At 40.5% G+C, this 16,627-nt stretch overlaps 1 protein-coding gene across 4 annotated transcripts in view; it reads left to right on the top strand.

The window, feature by feature from the left end:
* Positions 1–14,510, top strand: part of LOC138043820 (tetratricopeptide repeat protein 28-like) — a 42,816-nt gene extending 28,306 nt beyond the window's left edge. For 3 of the 4 annotated variants that reach the window (XM_068890290.1, XM_068890292.1, XM_068890291.1), the window contains exons 5-6: positions 7,269–11,943; positions 12,546–14,510. In XM_068890290.1, coding sequence (XP_068746391.1) covers positions 7,311–11,943; positions 12,546–12,565 — 4,653 coding nt within the window. In that variant the 5' untranslated portion in view covers positions 7,269–7,310 and the 3' untranslated portion in view covers positions 12,566–14,510. The remainder of the gene's footprint in view (positions 1–7,268; positions 11,944–12,545) is intronic. The other variant, XR_011131345.1, reaches the window with a different exon arrangement.
* The last annotated feature ends 2,117 nt before the right edge of the window (positions 14,511–16,627 follow it).

Here is a 16,627-nt window from a genome sequence, read left to right as displayed (position 1 = left end):
TTTTTACCTGAAGACTGTGCAGAGTTGATCACAGATCCACGTAAGGTGTTCGATTCGTCCTCTGTCTTTGTTGAACCCGTAAGTTACCAGAGAATTTTTCATTTGGTTTCAGTGTCCTACATAACAGCACACTTGGTAAAATATTAGAAAAACAACTCACTTTGATTTTGGCTCGACGGGCCGTGATAGATTGTTGTCGAAGTCCATTACTCGTTGCTTTTAAGATTCCAGGTATTTGTTTTTCACCACCTGCCTAGTTTATCCAACTGACTTTGCATTGAGCTCCATAAGGGTATATTTTGTTTAAGGATCCACTAAAAACGCCATTCGCGTTACATGACTTTTGACGCCATTGCAGGTTAAGTTAATGATTCTACTGTGTCCACCAGAGAAATCTACGCATTTCCACTACCCTTTCGATCCTAAGAAAATAGGCGCAGAAGGCTCTATGCACAAAGACACCACTTACCAGGGGAGTGACGGGCAAGACTTTTACCGACACGGAAAAAAATAAAATAAACTAGACCCTCCGTGAGGGTACACTGGGTTGCCTGTGGTACGTGCACCGTTCCAAACAATTTTTTCAAGGTCATTAAGAAGTCATACCAGAGGAGGCCCTTTGGCTCACAGGTCCTCACACGTTCGTACGACGAAACAGATCTGTCCTTGCGTAATATGTAGCTCTAACAGTGCACGATATTGTTTTGGTATTGTCTATCATTGTAGTGCCATGGTAGAAGTCTTGGGTAAATAGTCTGAGAAGACATGTGGTTACTAGCAAAGTACTGAACCCAGAAAGATTGAAGAAAATAAATGGGAAGTGAGAAACATTGGCTTCTGGGCTGACATGTTGATAAACTTCTTTTCACCACAAGTTTAAGCGTGCCCGCTGAGCATCTGACAGCTTTGTAATGCCGAAGTTCACTGAAGTCAATCCCTCTGTTCGGCGGGGTTAGTGTTTGGATGGGAGACCAAAACAATACACCCCTCGTAAAACAGAAGCATCGGACCGAAAATACTATTAACGCTAACAAATGCGAACTCAGCAAGGTACAGATCTTGTTAGCTTGCTTTATGCAAAAACAAATATTGATGCAAAAGTAAATAACAATTGATACACAGTTTTTAGAAAGAGCAGAAGGAAGTCTCCAGGACGGTCGATCGAGAATAACATATTTACCACATGAAAACAACATTAATTTTGAACCGTGAATCAGTAGAACATAAAAAGTTACGATGAGCGACAAACATTTTGGGAGATTTTTGCTACGTTCAAATAAATCGCAAAATCGAAAGTGCCATGGCCGGAATTCAGTGGGCGCCGTGATTAAGTTACCGCGGCATGTTTACTCGCCAAACAGTGAAGCAGAAATTTATTTTATCAAACGAGTTGATAAAGGTCAAATAGCCACCGTGAAAGATTGAAGCATACAGTGAACCATCTTGTCAAATAATGGCAAGATACCGGGTTTTTGTAAGTTTCTTTTTCTGTCAAGTGTTATAAAGTTTGACAATGAAATGAGCGAAGTCAAAACAAAGATCACAATCGCCCAACTCTTATTTATGGAAAGTCAAAATTTACTCTCCAAGACGCGTTTGACGTTATCTATCACCAGGTAATTTCATCATTTTGGAAATAGCAGCTACTTTGTTATTCACCTGCGTCACAATTTTTCACTGATTTTGGGGCTCATTTTGTTGAAACGCAAGCACGCTTCTAACAGGCCCGTGAACCCTTCCTGCTTACAGAGCAATACTAAAAACACTTCTCCCATATCACATTTCAACCTTAAGCTCGGAAATTCAATACACAACATGATATTATAATTCACAAAGGCAGAAAATACCACAGAATCCTTTTCCAGCGAAAAATTTATTGAAACAAACAACATATTTGCTCTTAGAGGCGAAAACCTCTTCCTATTTCATTGCGTGCGTGAGGGCAAGAAACTCAATCGTGTCAAATTACCATATACTTCTGGTAAATACAGCTCACTTTGATTTCGGCTCGACGGGCGATAAATTGTTGTCCATTACTCGTCGCTTTTAAGATCCCACCGCCTGTATATCCAATTGACTTGCCATTATTGAGCTTCATAAGGATATATTTTGGTCAAAGATCCACTAAAACGCCATTCCCGTTACATGACTTTCGACGCCATTGCCGTTTAAGTTAATCGTTCTACTGTGTCCACCAGAGAAATCTACGCATTTCCCACTACCCTCTCGATCCTAAGACAATACGCGAAGAAGACTCTATGCATAAAGACACCACTTAGCAGGGGAGATACAGGCAAGACTTTTACCGACACGGAAAATTAAAAAATAATAATAATCTACCCATTTTCCGACTGGATTGCCATAGGCAACCCAGTAATAAAAATAATAAAACGAACAAATCCCACCCACATTCTGACTGGGATTGCCATACTGGCAACCCAGTAACAAGAAGCTCGCTGGAATGATCAGCTCGATGATTTTCGTGGCAGTCACTGCTCTTTATTTCGTTTTAGATAATCGTAATGAATTAAATATTTTTCTTAGTTTTCATAGGAGATGATCTATGGGAATTAATGGTAAACGAAATGAGTAGGTATGCCTGTCAAAAACTCTTAAAACCCCCGAGCGCATTACCTCTTTTCATGGAATAAGCCGCGCAGAATTAAAGGCCTTCGTAGCAATTAACGTCATAATGGGCAATGATTAGCTCCCAAATTTACCTTTATATTGATCAACCGATGGATTTTTTGCAAATAACAAGTTTTTTTTCCTAAAAATCGAAGGAATTTTCGCCTTCTACATACCTCGGAAGATCAGTATCTTCAACAAATAAATCAATCCGATCATGCGTTTATATTCCGCAAATGCTAGAATACCTCCAGCGATTTTCTCTGTTGTTTTTCTTGTGTTGTGTAAGTTATCTTTCAATGAAAGTTTTCGAAAAAGCACTTTTGTACACAATTTGACCTTGTTTGTTCTCTCATGAAACATGATAGTGATCAATTACAGCACAGTGGATGATGGAATTTTAGTGAGACGCTTGAACACAAGCTTCAGTTTACATGGAAAGGCTCAAGAGTGGTTTTTATCACACTTGTTAGGGCGTAGCCAACATATTTTGTTCGATGGGGTTAAATCAGATAGCTTCAATTTGAGCTTTGGTGTTCCACAATGCAGCTGTCTGGGTCCGCTTCTTTTTATGGTTTACGTCTCAAAGCTCTTCGAGATAATACAAGTGCATCTACCTGACGCCCACTGCTTCGCCGATGACACTCAACTCTACTTGTCTTTTAAGCCAAACAGTCTCACAGATCAGGCTGAGGCGGTGTGCGCCATGGATACAGTATTGTGCAAAAGTAATGCAAACATATTTTGCTGAATTCTTGGCTCTTCGACCAAAACATATGGAATGTTCGATGGGAGCGAATTAAATATGAAAATTCACAATAATTTACGACACCTATTGTTTCCAACCACGCGAATAGACAATCGACAATTCCCTCGAAACAAAAATTGACTCAGAATTTTCGAGCGGAAATTTGATCTGGTCGATAAACGACTTCGAACATTTAAAGGGAACCTCCACTAAAACAACAAAATAACTTTAAACCACAGAACATAATGTTTACAGTTGGAATTTCTCAATCTTTTTCCAATGAAAGCGTTTGTATTCGAGAAAAATAAATTCCAAAAACGCTTATTTTGGATTTCAAATTTCCCGGGCGCCGCCATCTTGAATAATTGTGACGTAACTTGGTTGCCCTATTGTTCCAGAACAATCGCTCTTTGTATCAGAACAATAGGGCAACCAAGTTACGTCACAATTATTCAAGATGGCGGCGCCCGGGAAATTTAAAAGCCAAAATAAGCGTTTTTAGAATTTATTTTTCTCGAATACAAACGCTTTCATTAGAAAAAGATTGAGCAATTCCAATTATAAACATTATGCTCTGTAGTTTAAAGTTATTTTGTTGTTTTAGTGGAGGTTCCCTTTAAGCGAAATTTCGCTCTTTATTTGCTCTGCTCGGACATTCCCATGCATTTCTGAACGATAATTTGCCAAATATACAGCAATCATTCTTTCCTGCTGTCAGTTCACAATGTGTAAGCTTTACGACAACCACATGTCTGTTTACCTTAGACTCACCTGGATACAGCTATTTCGAGAAAGTTTGTCAAGAATAAAGTGCACGCGACAATCCCGAAAGATAATATGGGATATGATTAATACACTGTTTCTAACGACTGTAGCAGTCGAACCTACTTTTCTTACTTTCCTTCAGCACTCGCAAACATATATCAGTGGCCTCCCGTGCGATTCTTTTAAATTTCTTTGAAAAACAGTGCACTTAAAATCACCCACAATACCTTTCAGGATTGTCGCGTGCACTTTTTCCGACAACCTTTCTCCAAATAGCTGTATACTTCAAACTCCGCGCGACCTTGTTTTTGTATCACCATAGCAACCCCTTGTGTTTAATAGTGCTAGCATGCATTATACACAACCGTTCCTGTTGAAACTCTGTTGTGGTCATCATGCCAAAAGATATTTAAATTGTTGAAAGAAGGCTTACTCATCAGGTTTGCCAGAGTCACGCGAATTATTAAAAAGCTTCGACTCACCGGCTCCGTAGCGCGCAAATCTACCACGTTCTGGAAGACCCACCAAGCTATCTGAAGAAGCAAATGCTTTTATAGATCAGCAAATGCGAAGCAATGATGAGATGACGAGCACTCAGATCCAGAAGATGCTGGCGAAGTGTGGCATTGCAGTGAGTTCCTCCACAGTACAAAAATCTCACAAGCAACAAGGCTGGACTCTACAGGGAACTGCTTACTGTCAGCTGATACACGATCCCAACAAAGTGAAGAGATTGGAGTACACTCAGCGCATCATGGAGAGTGGCGATACTTTTGACGACGTCATTTTCAGCGGCGAGTCTTTCATTTCCCTTGTGTAGTATCAGCACATTTGTTACAGGAAGGTAGACAAAGCCAACAAAGCAAAAACTGAAACAAAAGCATCCACTGAGGGTTCATGGCTGGGCAGGAAATAGCAGACACAGTCCCACTTTGATGGCATCATGGATACTGATTTTTTTTGCAACATGCTAAGCAGGGTTGAAATGAAAGTTGCTAAGAACAAGATTTACAAGTATGTGTTTGAGGAAATACTTGTGAGGCAATTGCTTTTTTTCATTGGAAATAGCTGATTAAACTATTGGATCATTAAATCTATTTTTGACATGAGTTTAGTTTATTTACATATGCTTGTTCAACGATGTCATTCATGGCGGTTCATGTCACCAAATAAACTAGTTATAATTGCTGCTAGGTTCTTATGTTATTTAAATCATGAACAAAATTGTGAAAATTACTATTCAGTTTGGAAAATGAGCAAATAAGCAAACCTTTTTTATTAATGACAATTAAATTTGATTATGGTTATCTTTAATTATAAAACCTCTGACAACTTCATGCATATTCCTGAAATTGTACTTAAATAATTGGTTTATTTAAATATGAAATTAATGTAATTAAACACATCTACTTGTATTTGCCGTTTGAAATCTACTGGTTTGCAGACTGTTATACAATAGTGATATCAGACTGGTAATGTGTGACTTTTTAGACTTAATTCATGGTCCTCAAAATTGTTTTATGTAAATAATTACTGCATACGGCCTCTCATACTCATGATAGCATTAATTTTGAAAGAAAATTTGACGCTAAATTAGGAATGTTGAGGTGCATTCTATTTACCATGATTATAAACCATTGCCATGGATTTTCCTTCAATTTGCGCATGCAGATTAGTGAATGGTTAGAACTGGAATGACAACAACAACGCACTTAAATACTCCATTGGTAGTACAATGTTTAAGTGGCTACCCACATGTACGCATTGCATACCTGTTAAAAAAACAAAACAGCGAAAAATACGAAGAAACATCCAGGAAGCTTAGGAAAAAAGCTGTACGGCTTAGTTCTTAAGCCTCACTCAGAAACGAACATCTACAATGTTCATACAGAAATGAAAACAACTTTGATTCTGCAATACGTTTCAATAGACCGTCTGTCATCTTTAGTTGCAAGTGGATGTTACAGTGCGAATTTGTGCATAAAGTGAAGTTTAAAGTATTGTTAAACGTTACAGTCAGGCTGAATGCAAACAAAAGAATAATGCCTGCGTGAGAGAGAGGCATAATTTGGATGGCTGGATTATGCATCTCTAAAATAAAAACAGCCAAATTAGTCAGCCTTTCCCAATGGAAACGTGTTAGCAATTCAATTAGCTCATTCAAAGTCCTTGGCAAAAAAAAACAATGGGGGGACACAGGTGATTGAATTTCCAGGTCTGATATTGGATTGATTTACGTCTCTTGAATAAGTCTTATTTCAAGTAGTCTTTCTGCTGGAAATCTTATCTCAAGATTTCAAAATTATGTCAGAATGGAACATACAAATACAAATACAAATACATACTTAATTGACCGCTCCCCATAGAGGCTTTTCAGGGCCAATGAAACAATCAACGAAACAACAGAACACAACAACAACAACTGTTAAGAATCCCAACTGGCTGGAGGCAAACCAGTTGGCTATTTACAAGTGCAGCAGGGAAGTTGCACCAGGGACTACCAGGAACAAATTCAGGGAGTGGTCAGAGCGGGTCTTGAACCCGGGATCTCCGGATCTCAAGGCAAGCGCCCTAACCACTGGGCCACACTGCCTCCTTGAAAATAAACTAATGAAATAAATAAAATAAAATAAAATAAAATAAACTAATGAAATAAATAAAAAATTATGAGTTTGACGCCAATCACAGAAAATGGAATATTACACTCATAATGATGTCACATCCTGTCCTTTTGGTGTCAGCTACATACCGGCAGCAAAATTCCTGCCAGAGAAGCATATGAAAATGAAAATGAAATGCAATCATTATTCTATAGGCTGTTTTTTCCTCATAACATAATCTAATTTATATTTTTAATGTTCCTCGATTATTATTGTATAAAACGCTTTTAGTCCGTTAAATACCCAACTACTTTATTACATTACAGGCTCTATTCCTATTTTTTTCTGTAAGGACAGTCTCCGTAAGCTAAAATCGTTCCTTTGAAAAACCCTGATCATGAAAGGCAATTTTAAAAAAACTGGCTTAAAATAGTTATTCCTTCACTATTCAATTAATCTTGCGCTGCTGCTTTAGCATGGTGTAGTCAGGGCATGGACCTTTTTTCTTCCGTTCATTTATGTTCTAGGTGCACCCCAGATTTCGGAGAAAATCTTCCCGGTTATCAAGAATGGTGGATAGAAAGTTGGATGCTTTAGAGCGGCATATGCAAGAGCTTAGCGTTGCAAGAAAGGGGGGAAACAGACTACAGGAGGGTATGGCTTGTTTCAGTTTGGGCAACTACTATCAAGATGTAGTGGACTTTAAACAGGCCATAAGAAAATACTCAGAAGCATTAGCCATTTTTGAGGAAATAGGTTTCAGCGCTGGAAAAGGAAGAGCCTATAGCAATCTCGGCAATTCTTATCACAGCCTTGGCAATTTTAAGCAAGCCATAGCGTACCACAGTCAAGATCTTAGTATTGCAAAAGAAGTAGAGGACAGGACCGCAGAAGGAAGAGCCTATCGCAATCTTGGCAATGCTTCACATAGCCTTGGAAAATTTGAGCAAGCCATAGCGTACCACAGTCAAGATCTTAGTATTGCAAAAAAAGCAGGGGACAGGGCTGAAGAAGGAAGAGCCCATGGTAATCTCGGCAATGCTTATCACAGTCTTGGCAAGTTTAAGCAAGCCGTAGAGTACCACAATCAACATCTTGATATTGCAAAAGAAGTAGGGGACAGGGCCGCAGAAGGAAGTGCCTATTGCAATCTCGGCAACGCTTGTGGCAGCCTTGGCAATTGTGAGCAAGCCATAGAATACCACAAGCAACATCTTAGTATTGTAAAAGAAGTAGGGGACAGGGATGGACAAGGAAGAGCCTATGGCAACCTCGGTAACGCTTATGACAGCATTGGCAATTTTAACCAAGCCATAGAGTGCCACAGTCAACATCTTAGTATTGCGAAAGAGGTACAGGACAGGGCTGGAGAAGGAACAGCCAATGGTAATCTCGGGAACACTTATCACAGACTTGGCAATTTTAACAAAGCGATAAATTGCCACAACCAAGATCTTATTATTGCAAAAGAATTAAGGGACAGGGCCAGAGAAGGAATGGCCCATGGAAATCTCGGCATTGCTTATCATAGCCTTGGTAAGTTTAGGCAAGCCGTAGAGTACCACAATCAACAGGTTAGTATTGCGAGAGAACTAGGGGACAGGGTCACAGAAGGAAAAGCCTATTGCAATCTCGGCAACGCTTATGACAGTCTTGGATGTTTTCACCAAGCCTTATTGTACCACAATGACCATCTTAGTATTGCAAAAGAAGTAGGGGACAGGGCCGGAGAAGGAAGTGCCAATGGCAAGCTAGGGAACGTGTATCACAGACTTGGTAAGTTTGACCAAGCCAGAGAGTATCACAGTCAACATCTTAGTATTGCAAAAGAAGTAAGGGACAGGGCCGGAGAAGGAAGTGCCAATGGCAAGCTAGGCAATGCGTATTATAGACTTGGCAAGTTTGAGCAAGCCATAGAGTGCCACAATCAACATCTTAGTATTGCTAAAGAAATAGGAGACAGGGCTGGAGAAGGAACAGCCTATGGCAATCTTGGCAACGCTTATGACAGTCTTGGAAATTTTGACCAAGCCATAAAGTACCACAGTCAACATCTTAGTATTGCAAAAGAAGTAGGGGACAGAGCCGGAGAAGGAAGTGCCAATGGCAAGCTAGGCAACGCATATCACAGATTTCGTAAGTTTGAGCAAGCCATAGAGTACCACAATCAACTTCTTAGTATTGTGAAAGAAGTAGGAGACAGGGTGAGAGAAGGAAGAACCTATGGCGTTCTCGGCAACGCTTATTACAGTCTTGGCAAGTTTAAACAAGCTATAGAGTACCACAATCAAGATCTTATTATTGCGAAAGAAGTAGCAGACAGGGCCGGAGAAGGAAGAGCCTATGGCAATCTCGGCAACGCTTATGACAGTCTTGGACATTTTAACCAAGCCATAGAGTACCACAGTCAACATCTTAGTATTGCAAAAGAAGTAGAGGACAGGGCCGGAGAAGGAAGAGCCCATTGCAATCTCGGCAAGGCTTATCACAGTCTTGGCAAGTTTAAGGAAGCCATAGAGTGCCACGAACTAGATCTTAGTATTACAAAAGAAGTAGGGGACAGGGCCGGAGAAGGAAAAGCCCATGGTAATCTTGGCAATGCTTATCACAGTCTTGGCAAGTTTATGCAAGCCATAGAGTGCCACGAACTAGATCTTAGTATTGCAAAAGAAGTAGGGGACAGGGCCGCAGAAGGAAGAGCCTATTGCAATCTCGGTAACGCTTACCACAGACTTGGCTACTGTAAGCAAGCCATAGAATACCACCAGCTACATCTTAGTATTGTGAAAGAACTAGGGGAAAGGGCCGGAGAGGGAAGAGCTTATGCCAATCTTGGCAATGCTTATTGCAATCTTGGTAATTTTATGCAAGCCATAGAGTTCCACAATCAGCATCTTAGTATTGCGAGAGATCTAAGGGACAGGGCAGGAGAAGGAAGAGCCTATGGCAGTCTCGGCAACGATTATGAAAGCCTTGGCAATTTTAAGCGAGCTATAGAGTACCACAATCAGCATCTTAGTATTGCAAAAGAAGTAGGGGACAGGGCCGGAGAAGGAAGAGGCTATGGGAATCTCGGCAATGCTTATCACAGCCTTGGCAATTTTAAGCAAGCCATAGACTACCACAATGAACATCTCAGTATTGTGAAAGAAGTAGGGGACAGGGCCGGAGAAGGAAATGCCTATGGCAATCTCGGCAACGCTTATCACAGTCTTGGCATTTTTAAGCAAGCCATAGAGTACCACAATCAGCGTCTTAGTATTGCGAAGGAAGTATGGGACAGGGCCGGAGAAGGTAAGGCCTATGGCAATCTCGGCAATGCTTATCACAGTCTTGGCATGTTTTGGCAAGCCATACAGTACCACAATCAACGTCTTTGTATTGCGAAGGAAGTATGTGACAGGGCTGGAGAAGGAAATGCCTATGGCAATCTCGGCAATGCTTATGCCAGTCTTGGCATATTTAAGCAAGCCATAGAGTACCATAATCGACATCTTAGTATTGCAAAAGAAGTAGGGGACAGGGCCGGAGAAGGAAAAGCCTATTGCAATCTTGGCAACCACTACCTCGGTCTTGGCATGTGTAAGCAAGCCATAGAGTACCATATGCAGCATCTTGGAATTGCAAAGGAAATAGGGGACAGGGCCGGAGAAGGAAGTGCCAGTGGCAATCTCGGCAACGCTTATTACAATATGGGCGAACTTCAAGAAGCGCTTCGCTTTAGCGAACAACAGCTTGAAATTTCCATGAAAACAGAAGACCCCATAGGGCAGGGAATCGCATGTTATCAGATGGGTCGTGTTCATGAATGTTCAGACTCCTTGGGCAAAGCTCTCAAATACTATCGTCAAAGCATAAATCATTTTGATGAAACAAGGCATCTTCAGTCAGAGGATGCATGGAAAATAAGCTTTCGCGAACAAAATCAGTTTGCGTACACCGCTCTGTGGACAGCACTCTTGAAAAATGGAGAGGTTAAGGAGGCTTTGTATGCTGCTGAGCTAGGACGAGCCCAGGCTTTGGCAGACATTTTGAAGATGCACTGCGGCATTGACGAGAAACCTTCGGCAGTTACGATAAAGGAAACAATATCTTTTGTAATGAAAGATCTGCCTTCACAAACTGTTTTCACAGCACTTAAAGGGAACTCGATCAGCATCTGGTTGCTAAGAGAAGATATCGGGATAAATTTTAGACAAAAGGAAATCAAAAATGGAACTGTTCACTCACTGATAGAAAGTTTTCTTAAAAAGATCAGTGCACGGACCGTTCTACGATGTGAGAATCATTCATTTGATATGAGAGCTGTTGAAGGAACCATTGAGTCTTTGGACTTCCCTCTGAACCCTTTGCAGCTGTTGTATGATGTCTTAATCAGTCCTATCGCAGACTTGCTCCAGGGTAATGACTTAGTCCTTGTTCCTGATGGACCATTATGGTTGGCTCCTCTTGCTGCACTGAGTGACTCTGTCAGAGTCCGTGTAATTCCATCACTGACCACTTTAAAACTGATCGCTAGTGCACCTGACGACTTCCAAATGAAGAATGATGCGCTGCTTGTGGGCGATCCATACTTGAAGGAAGTCACTAACCGCACTGGTAAACCCATGTATGGACAGCTGCCGTGTGCGAGAAACGAGGTGGATATGATCGGACAACTTCTGCAGACCGTGCCTCTTACAAGAAAAAATGCAACCAAAGCTGAGGTGCTGAAAAGAATGACGTCAGTTGCTTTAATCCACATTGCTGCACATGGAGATGACGAATTTGGAGAAATTGTTTTGGCCCCAAATCCCGAACGCACATCCGTTATCCCTGAGAAGGAAGATTACATGTTAACGTTGAAGGATGTTCATGAAAATCGTCTTCAAGCAAGACTGGTTGTGCTAAGTTGCTGTCATACTGGCCGCGGAAAGGTAAAACCCGAGGGTGTTGTGGGAATAGCCAGGGCTTTCCTGTGTGCTGGTGCTCGGTCTGTTCTGGCGTCACTCTGGGCAATCGATGACGAAGTAACTTTATTGTTCATGAGAAGTTTCTATCAGCACTTGTTAGATGGAAAAAGTGCAAGTTCATCTCTTCACTGTGCTATGAAATGTTTTCGGGAGTCAAAGAATTATTCCGCCGCAAAATACTGGGCGCCATTTGTGCTAATTGGCGATGATGTCACCTTTGAATTTGGGGAGCTCAAACACGAAAAGAATGGTAAGTGCTACTTAAATATAACTTTAATGACTGAATCACTATACTTTGTACATGTTTTTAATCAGCAAGGTTTGGAAGGAGCAGGTACGTTCTTCACAGAGAAATGGTTGTAAAATCGGTTTCCTGTGTAGTTATTTTTGCTCAAACTGCTTTGGCTAGTACCTGAAATAAATTTTGTCTGCATTCAACGGATCGGCTACTTTGGCCTTACTGCAGATAGCTACAGCCTCGGACAAAATTGTTGAAACATTTTGCAATACCTTGCCCTTCCACAATGTTGTTTTGGCAAAAGGGCTCAAAAACTCGCGCGCAAACAACATTGTAAGGGGAGAGTAAGCCGCGAATGCTTCAGATCTGTATAGTCGTGTACTGTGCCAAGTAATTTTGTCAAAGACTGTAGCTGTTTGATCCGTGTTATGATGGACTGAGAGTGAAACTGATTGCTGATTGCCAGTTACATACGCCACTGAATAGGAATTGTTGCTATTAACTAAACACAAACAGATTCATAAATTAAGATAATTTTATTATTATTTACTTGCAAATCAGAATTAAATTCTTTATTGCCCTTCAACCCACTATTTGTTTCCTTTTTTTTTTAGAAACAATGTCCAAAACGTGAGAAAACCACTTGGACTCTGATACGTCGATATGTAACTCTCCTTTCTTTGTTTGTGTGAGTTATTGAAAACAATTCAATCATTGATACCTCCTCAGTCGTGGTCAGACTAAACATATCATGATGTAGCCATCGTGTTATTTTGTCTCTTAAAAATACTTCGTAATAACTCCAAGTTTTATGGAATGTTTCATGGGTGTTCATTTTACATGAAGCAGATGACAAGTATACTCTTTAGCCTGGTATAGCAACTTTCCATTTAAAATGAAATGACAGTCTCGGGGAATGTGTATTTTCTGTGTTCCTTTAAGGTTGGCCAAAGCTAAATAAGCAAATTAATCGTTTTGGGAGGCAAGTGTCTATAAGCTAAAATAACCTGGGAAAGTAGAAATGTTTGGAAATTACCTAATTGTTCATATTGATATACATAGAAAGTATGTATAGTATGTGAAAATTGCTAGGGCCTAGATTCCATTACTCAAGCGAAAGAATGTCCCATTCAGCGTCAGGAAAATGAACAATAGACCAAATCGACCAACTCAATATTGTACCCAATTCAAATCTCCTGGGGTTAAGAATCTTTGTGTATTGCATTGGAATTTTAATGTAGCATTAACATTTAAATCATATGGAAATTCCTGGAACAAAACGTTTTCTTTCCAAAGGGTTTGAATTGGACGCAACACCGAGTTAGCCGATTTGGTCTATTTTTCATTTTCCCGCAAAACTTGGTTCAAAAATAGACACTTTTCTGATGCTGATGAGGACTAGGCAAATTTGGGTAAATCTTTCTCTTGGGTGATGGACTCTTGCCAGGTCCTAGAACCTAACAAATGGAAAGTTTCTTACTGTAAAGATTTACCTGTTGATTTTCTGATGTTTTGTCACGGAGGAACCAGACCGATGCAAAATGACTCAATGAAACAGGCGATGTCTTAGAACTTCTAGAAGCTAAAAAGGTGGGAAGTAAAAGTTGCGTGATCTCTTAATTTGTGTACATTTTAAGTTTAAAGTTTGCAAACCCCGGGGAGGGGGCACTTTGCAAATGCATATGCTCGTCGGAAATTTTGAATAGAACTCCTAAACGAGACCAATCTGGGCGTGGCCTGGGCTTTTGTGACCCCTCAATTAGACCATATTTAAAACACATTAAATAGTCGTTTTTGAATTTCTTCTCGTGCAACCCTGAACGAGACCATGATGGCATTTTGCCAAGAGCACCCCAAGTGAGACCAAAATCTGAAATTTACACCTCCTAAGCAAGACGATAATCATCCCTATCCCTTTCATATGCAAGTCCCCTTCCCGGTCTGCAAACATTTTTCTTAGGCAAACATTCAGATTTCTTTTCACGATTCCAGAAACTTCCAGAAGGTTAAAAGCTACTGTAGGTAATAAAATTGTTGCATGACCTCTTAATTAAGTTTTTCTTAATACAATCTTAAATTTTAAGTGCAAACTAGTAAAGAGACGACAATGGATATTTAACATCTATTCACCGAAGTGGAGGTGGCTAGCGGTGGATATTTACCGAGCTGGGAAGTGGCGAGGTAAATATCCAACGCTAGCCACCGACACTGAGGTGAATAGTTGTTTTAGTGTATGCTAAAACAGTGAGATAATATACAGCACAAAAAAGTAATTTGGATGTTTTCTTCACTTGTCAGGTATGCAAATCGGGACGCCATTTTTTCCAGAGTTGCTCAGAGGTAAATAGCACAGGATATTCGTAGTTTGACGAGCCAATCAGCGCCTGTGTTCAACGCTATCCACTGTTTTAGTAGATACTAACAATGTATAGATTGATCAATGCACACTACGTAGGACATCCCTTTCTTCAAAAGGGCGGTGTAATGAACTATCATGTGGAAAGAGTAGATGATATAGCCATAGTTAAGATACATTTTTAAAAAAACATATGAAACATATAATGTAGTCGATAAAAGAACATCCTGACTGGCCATTGCTTTATTCATAGAGATTCTCGAGAAAAAGAATTATGTTGATCAATTTTGCCATTCCATGATAAGGGAAGGTCCCCAATTATCATTTCACCCCGGGCTACCCAGTCCTACCAGCAAGATACAGCGTCGATTGAAGATTTTAGCTATGGAAACGTGCCCAAATTGTATCGGTAGGTCCTGGAATTCGTCCAGAGAGACAACTTCACTCGTGAACTACCATGTTCACAACAAAGCATTCAAGTTAGGCATCCCAGTGTGCATGAAACCATCTCTCACCCGTCTCGAGAAGACCAGACACGCACGGTCCTTACACTAGGGGTATGCCTGTAGAATCAACGGAAATGTCACTTCCTTGTAAAAAACAAGCATCTTTTTTTGGTATTCGCCCTTGTCACACGGCGGCCATATTGTCCCGGGAGATCAAAAGACCTTTGTTTTACCACGCTAAGCCTCACAGTGGAAACCATGGGGGTGAGGCTTGGCGTGGTAAAACAAAGCATTTTGGTCTCTCGGGACAATATGGCCGTCGTGTGACAAAAGCGAATGGTACGTATCGGAGAAGCAAAACATTTACGCACGTGCTGAGGGAATTTTTGAACAAGAGAGAAAAATGCAATACCTCAGGACATCGCACTGGAGCGTCGTACCAAACGAGTCGTCCCGGGATTTTGGCCCGTGCGATCCCTTTTGGACGCAGTTGAACCTTCGCTGCTTTCAGATACCGCCCTTCCTCCCGGTATGGCAGTTAGGGAGAGAAGTGTCAGGCCCTAAACCATTTGAGACAGATCCCACTCCAACACACAGCTCCAGACCGCCCTTGTCAATTCAGCATAAGATTTCGATTGCTCTGAGGAGGCTCAAAATAGTTTCTTCCTTTTTCAAACAAATAAACATATTCTGTCCTTAGATACAGTTAGGGTAATCATATCAAGACAAAATTTGACAAGGGTATTAAGTACCCATTATAGATTTCTCACATCACATTTTCCTTCAAAATAACGTTACCATAGCAACAATATAAGGCACTTCTTTGTGCTTTAAAATCAAGATATATAGTGGTTTTTGAAAAAACGGTGAAATCTTCCCATTCAACGTTACCAGAGAATGTTAGAAATAATCTCTAAAATATTTAAAATTCAACAAAATCTGTAGGTCAGTTTTTCAGAAAAATAGGTTTTTTTGAAATCTCTGTAATTTTTTTTTCACCTTCAGAAATGTTTTAAATTTAAAAGACAGGCGTTTTAAATCAATCTAAGCTAACATGCAAAAAAATTCACCGTCCGGAAGCAGAGATATAAACGAGTAGACTTGCAAAATCAGGAAAAATGAGGGGTTTACAAGATCGGCATTTACGCACGCATTGCCCGCTCATTCAAGTTGGTCGCGCGAATGAAGATACAGGCCAACATAAACGGATTTAAGTGACCATTAAACCGTGTGTTTACAATTTTTCGTAGTTTTCGTGAATAGGGGATGTCTATTTATATTCCATATGTATAGGAATTAGAAGAAAGGTGAGTGTTTTTAGCGGTATTTGTCTATTTCTGGTGACCCATCTTGAATCGTGAGCTGACGCGAGGAGCTTTTAGAATTGCGTGTGCGGCTTACGCGCACGCCTTCAGCTAAAAACCCTTTCGAGCCTCCTTAAGGCGTTGTTACACTGTGCAATTTTTCGTGCAACTTGTCTCGCAACGCCATTTCTACAAGCTTTTCTCACCTTACGAAACAAGTTGTTTTACGGGTGTTACACTGAGCAACGTTTCATGCAACTTGTCTTGTTTCAATGATCACATGACGTTAAAGAAACACTTTCATTGGATGGTGCCGCAAACCGTTGCGACACAAGTTGCAGGACAGATGTTGCACTACGCAATGCTTAAAAAATTCGTTGCAACCGTTTGCCGAAAGTAAAACTTAATTCTACTTTCCGCAACGGTTTTTGCAACTGGTCGCGCAACGTTTTTGGCCGTTGCAAGGTATGTTACATTGGGCAATGATTCGTAAAACTTGTCTCGCAACGCCATTGCGAGACAAGATGCACGAATTATTTCACAGTGTAACAGCGCCTTTAAAGGGACAGTTTCACGGTTTTGCGCATGTC

This window comes from Montipora capricornis, chromosome 3 (genome assembly GCF_036669925.1).
Source record: "Montipora capricornis isolate CH-2021 chromosome 3, ASM3666992v2, whole genome shotgun sequence".
NCBI lineage: Eukaryota > Metazoa > Cnidaria > Anthozoa > Scleractinia > Acroporidae > Montipora > Montipora capricornis.
This window is presented reverse-complemented; position numbering and strand designations above follow the sequence as displayed.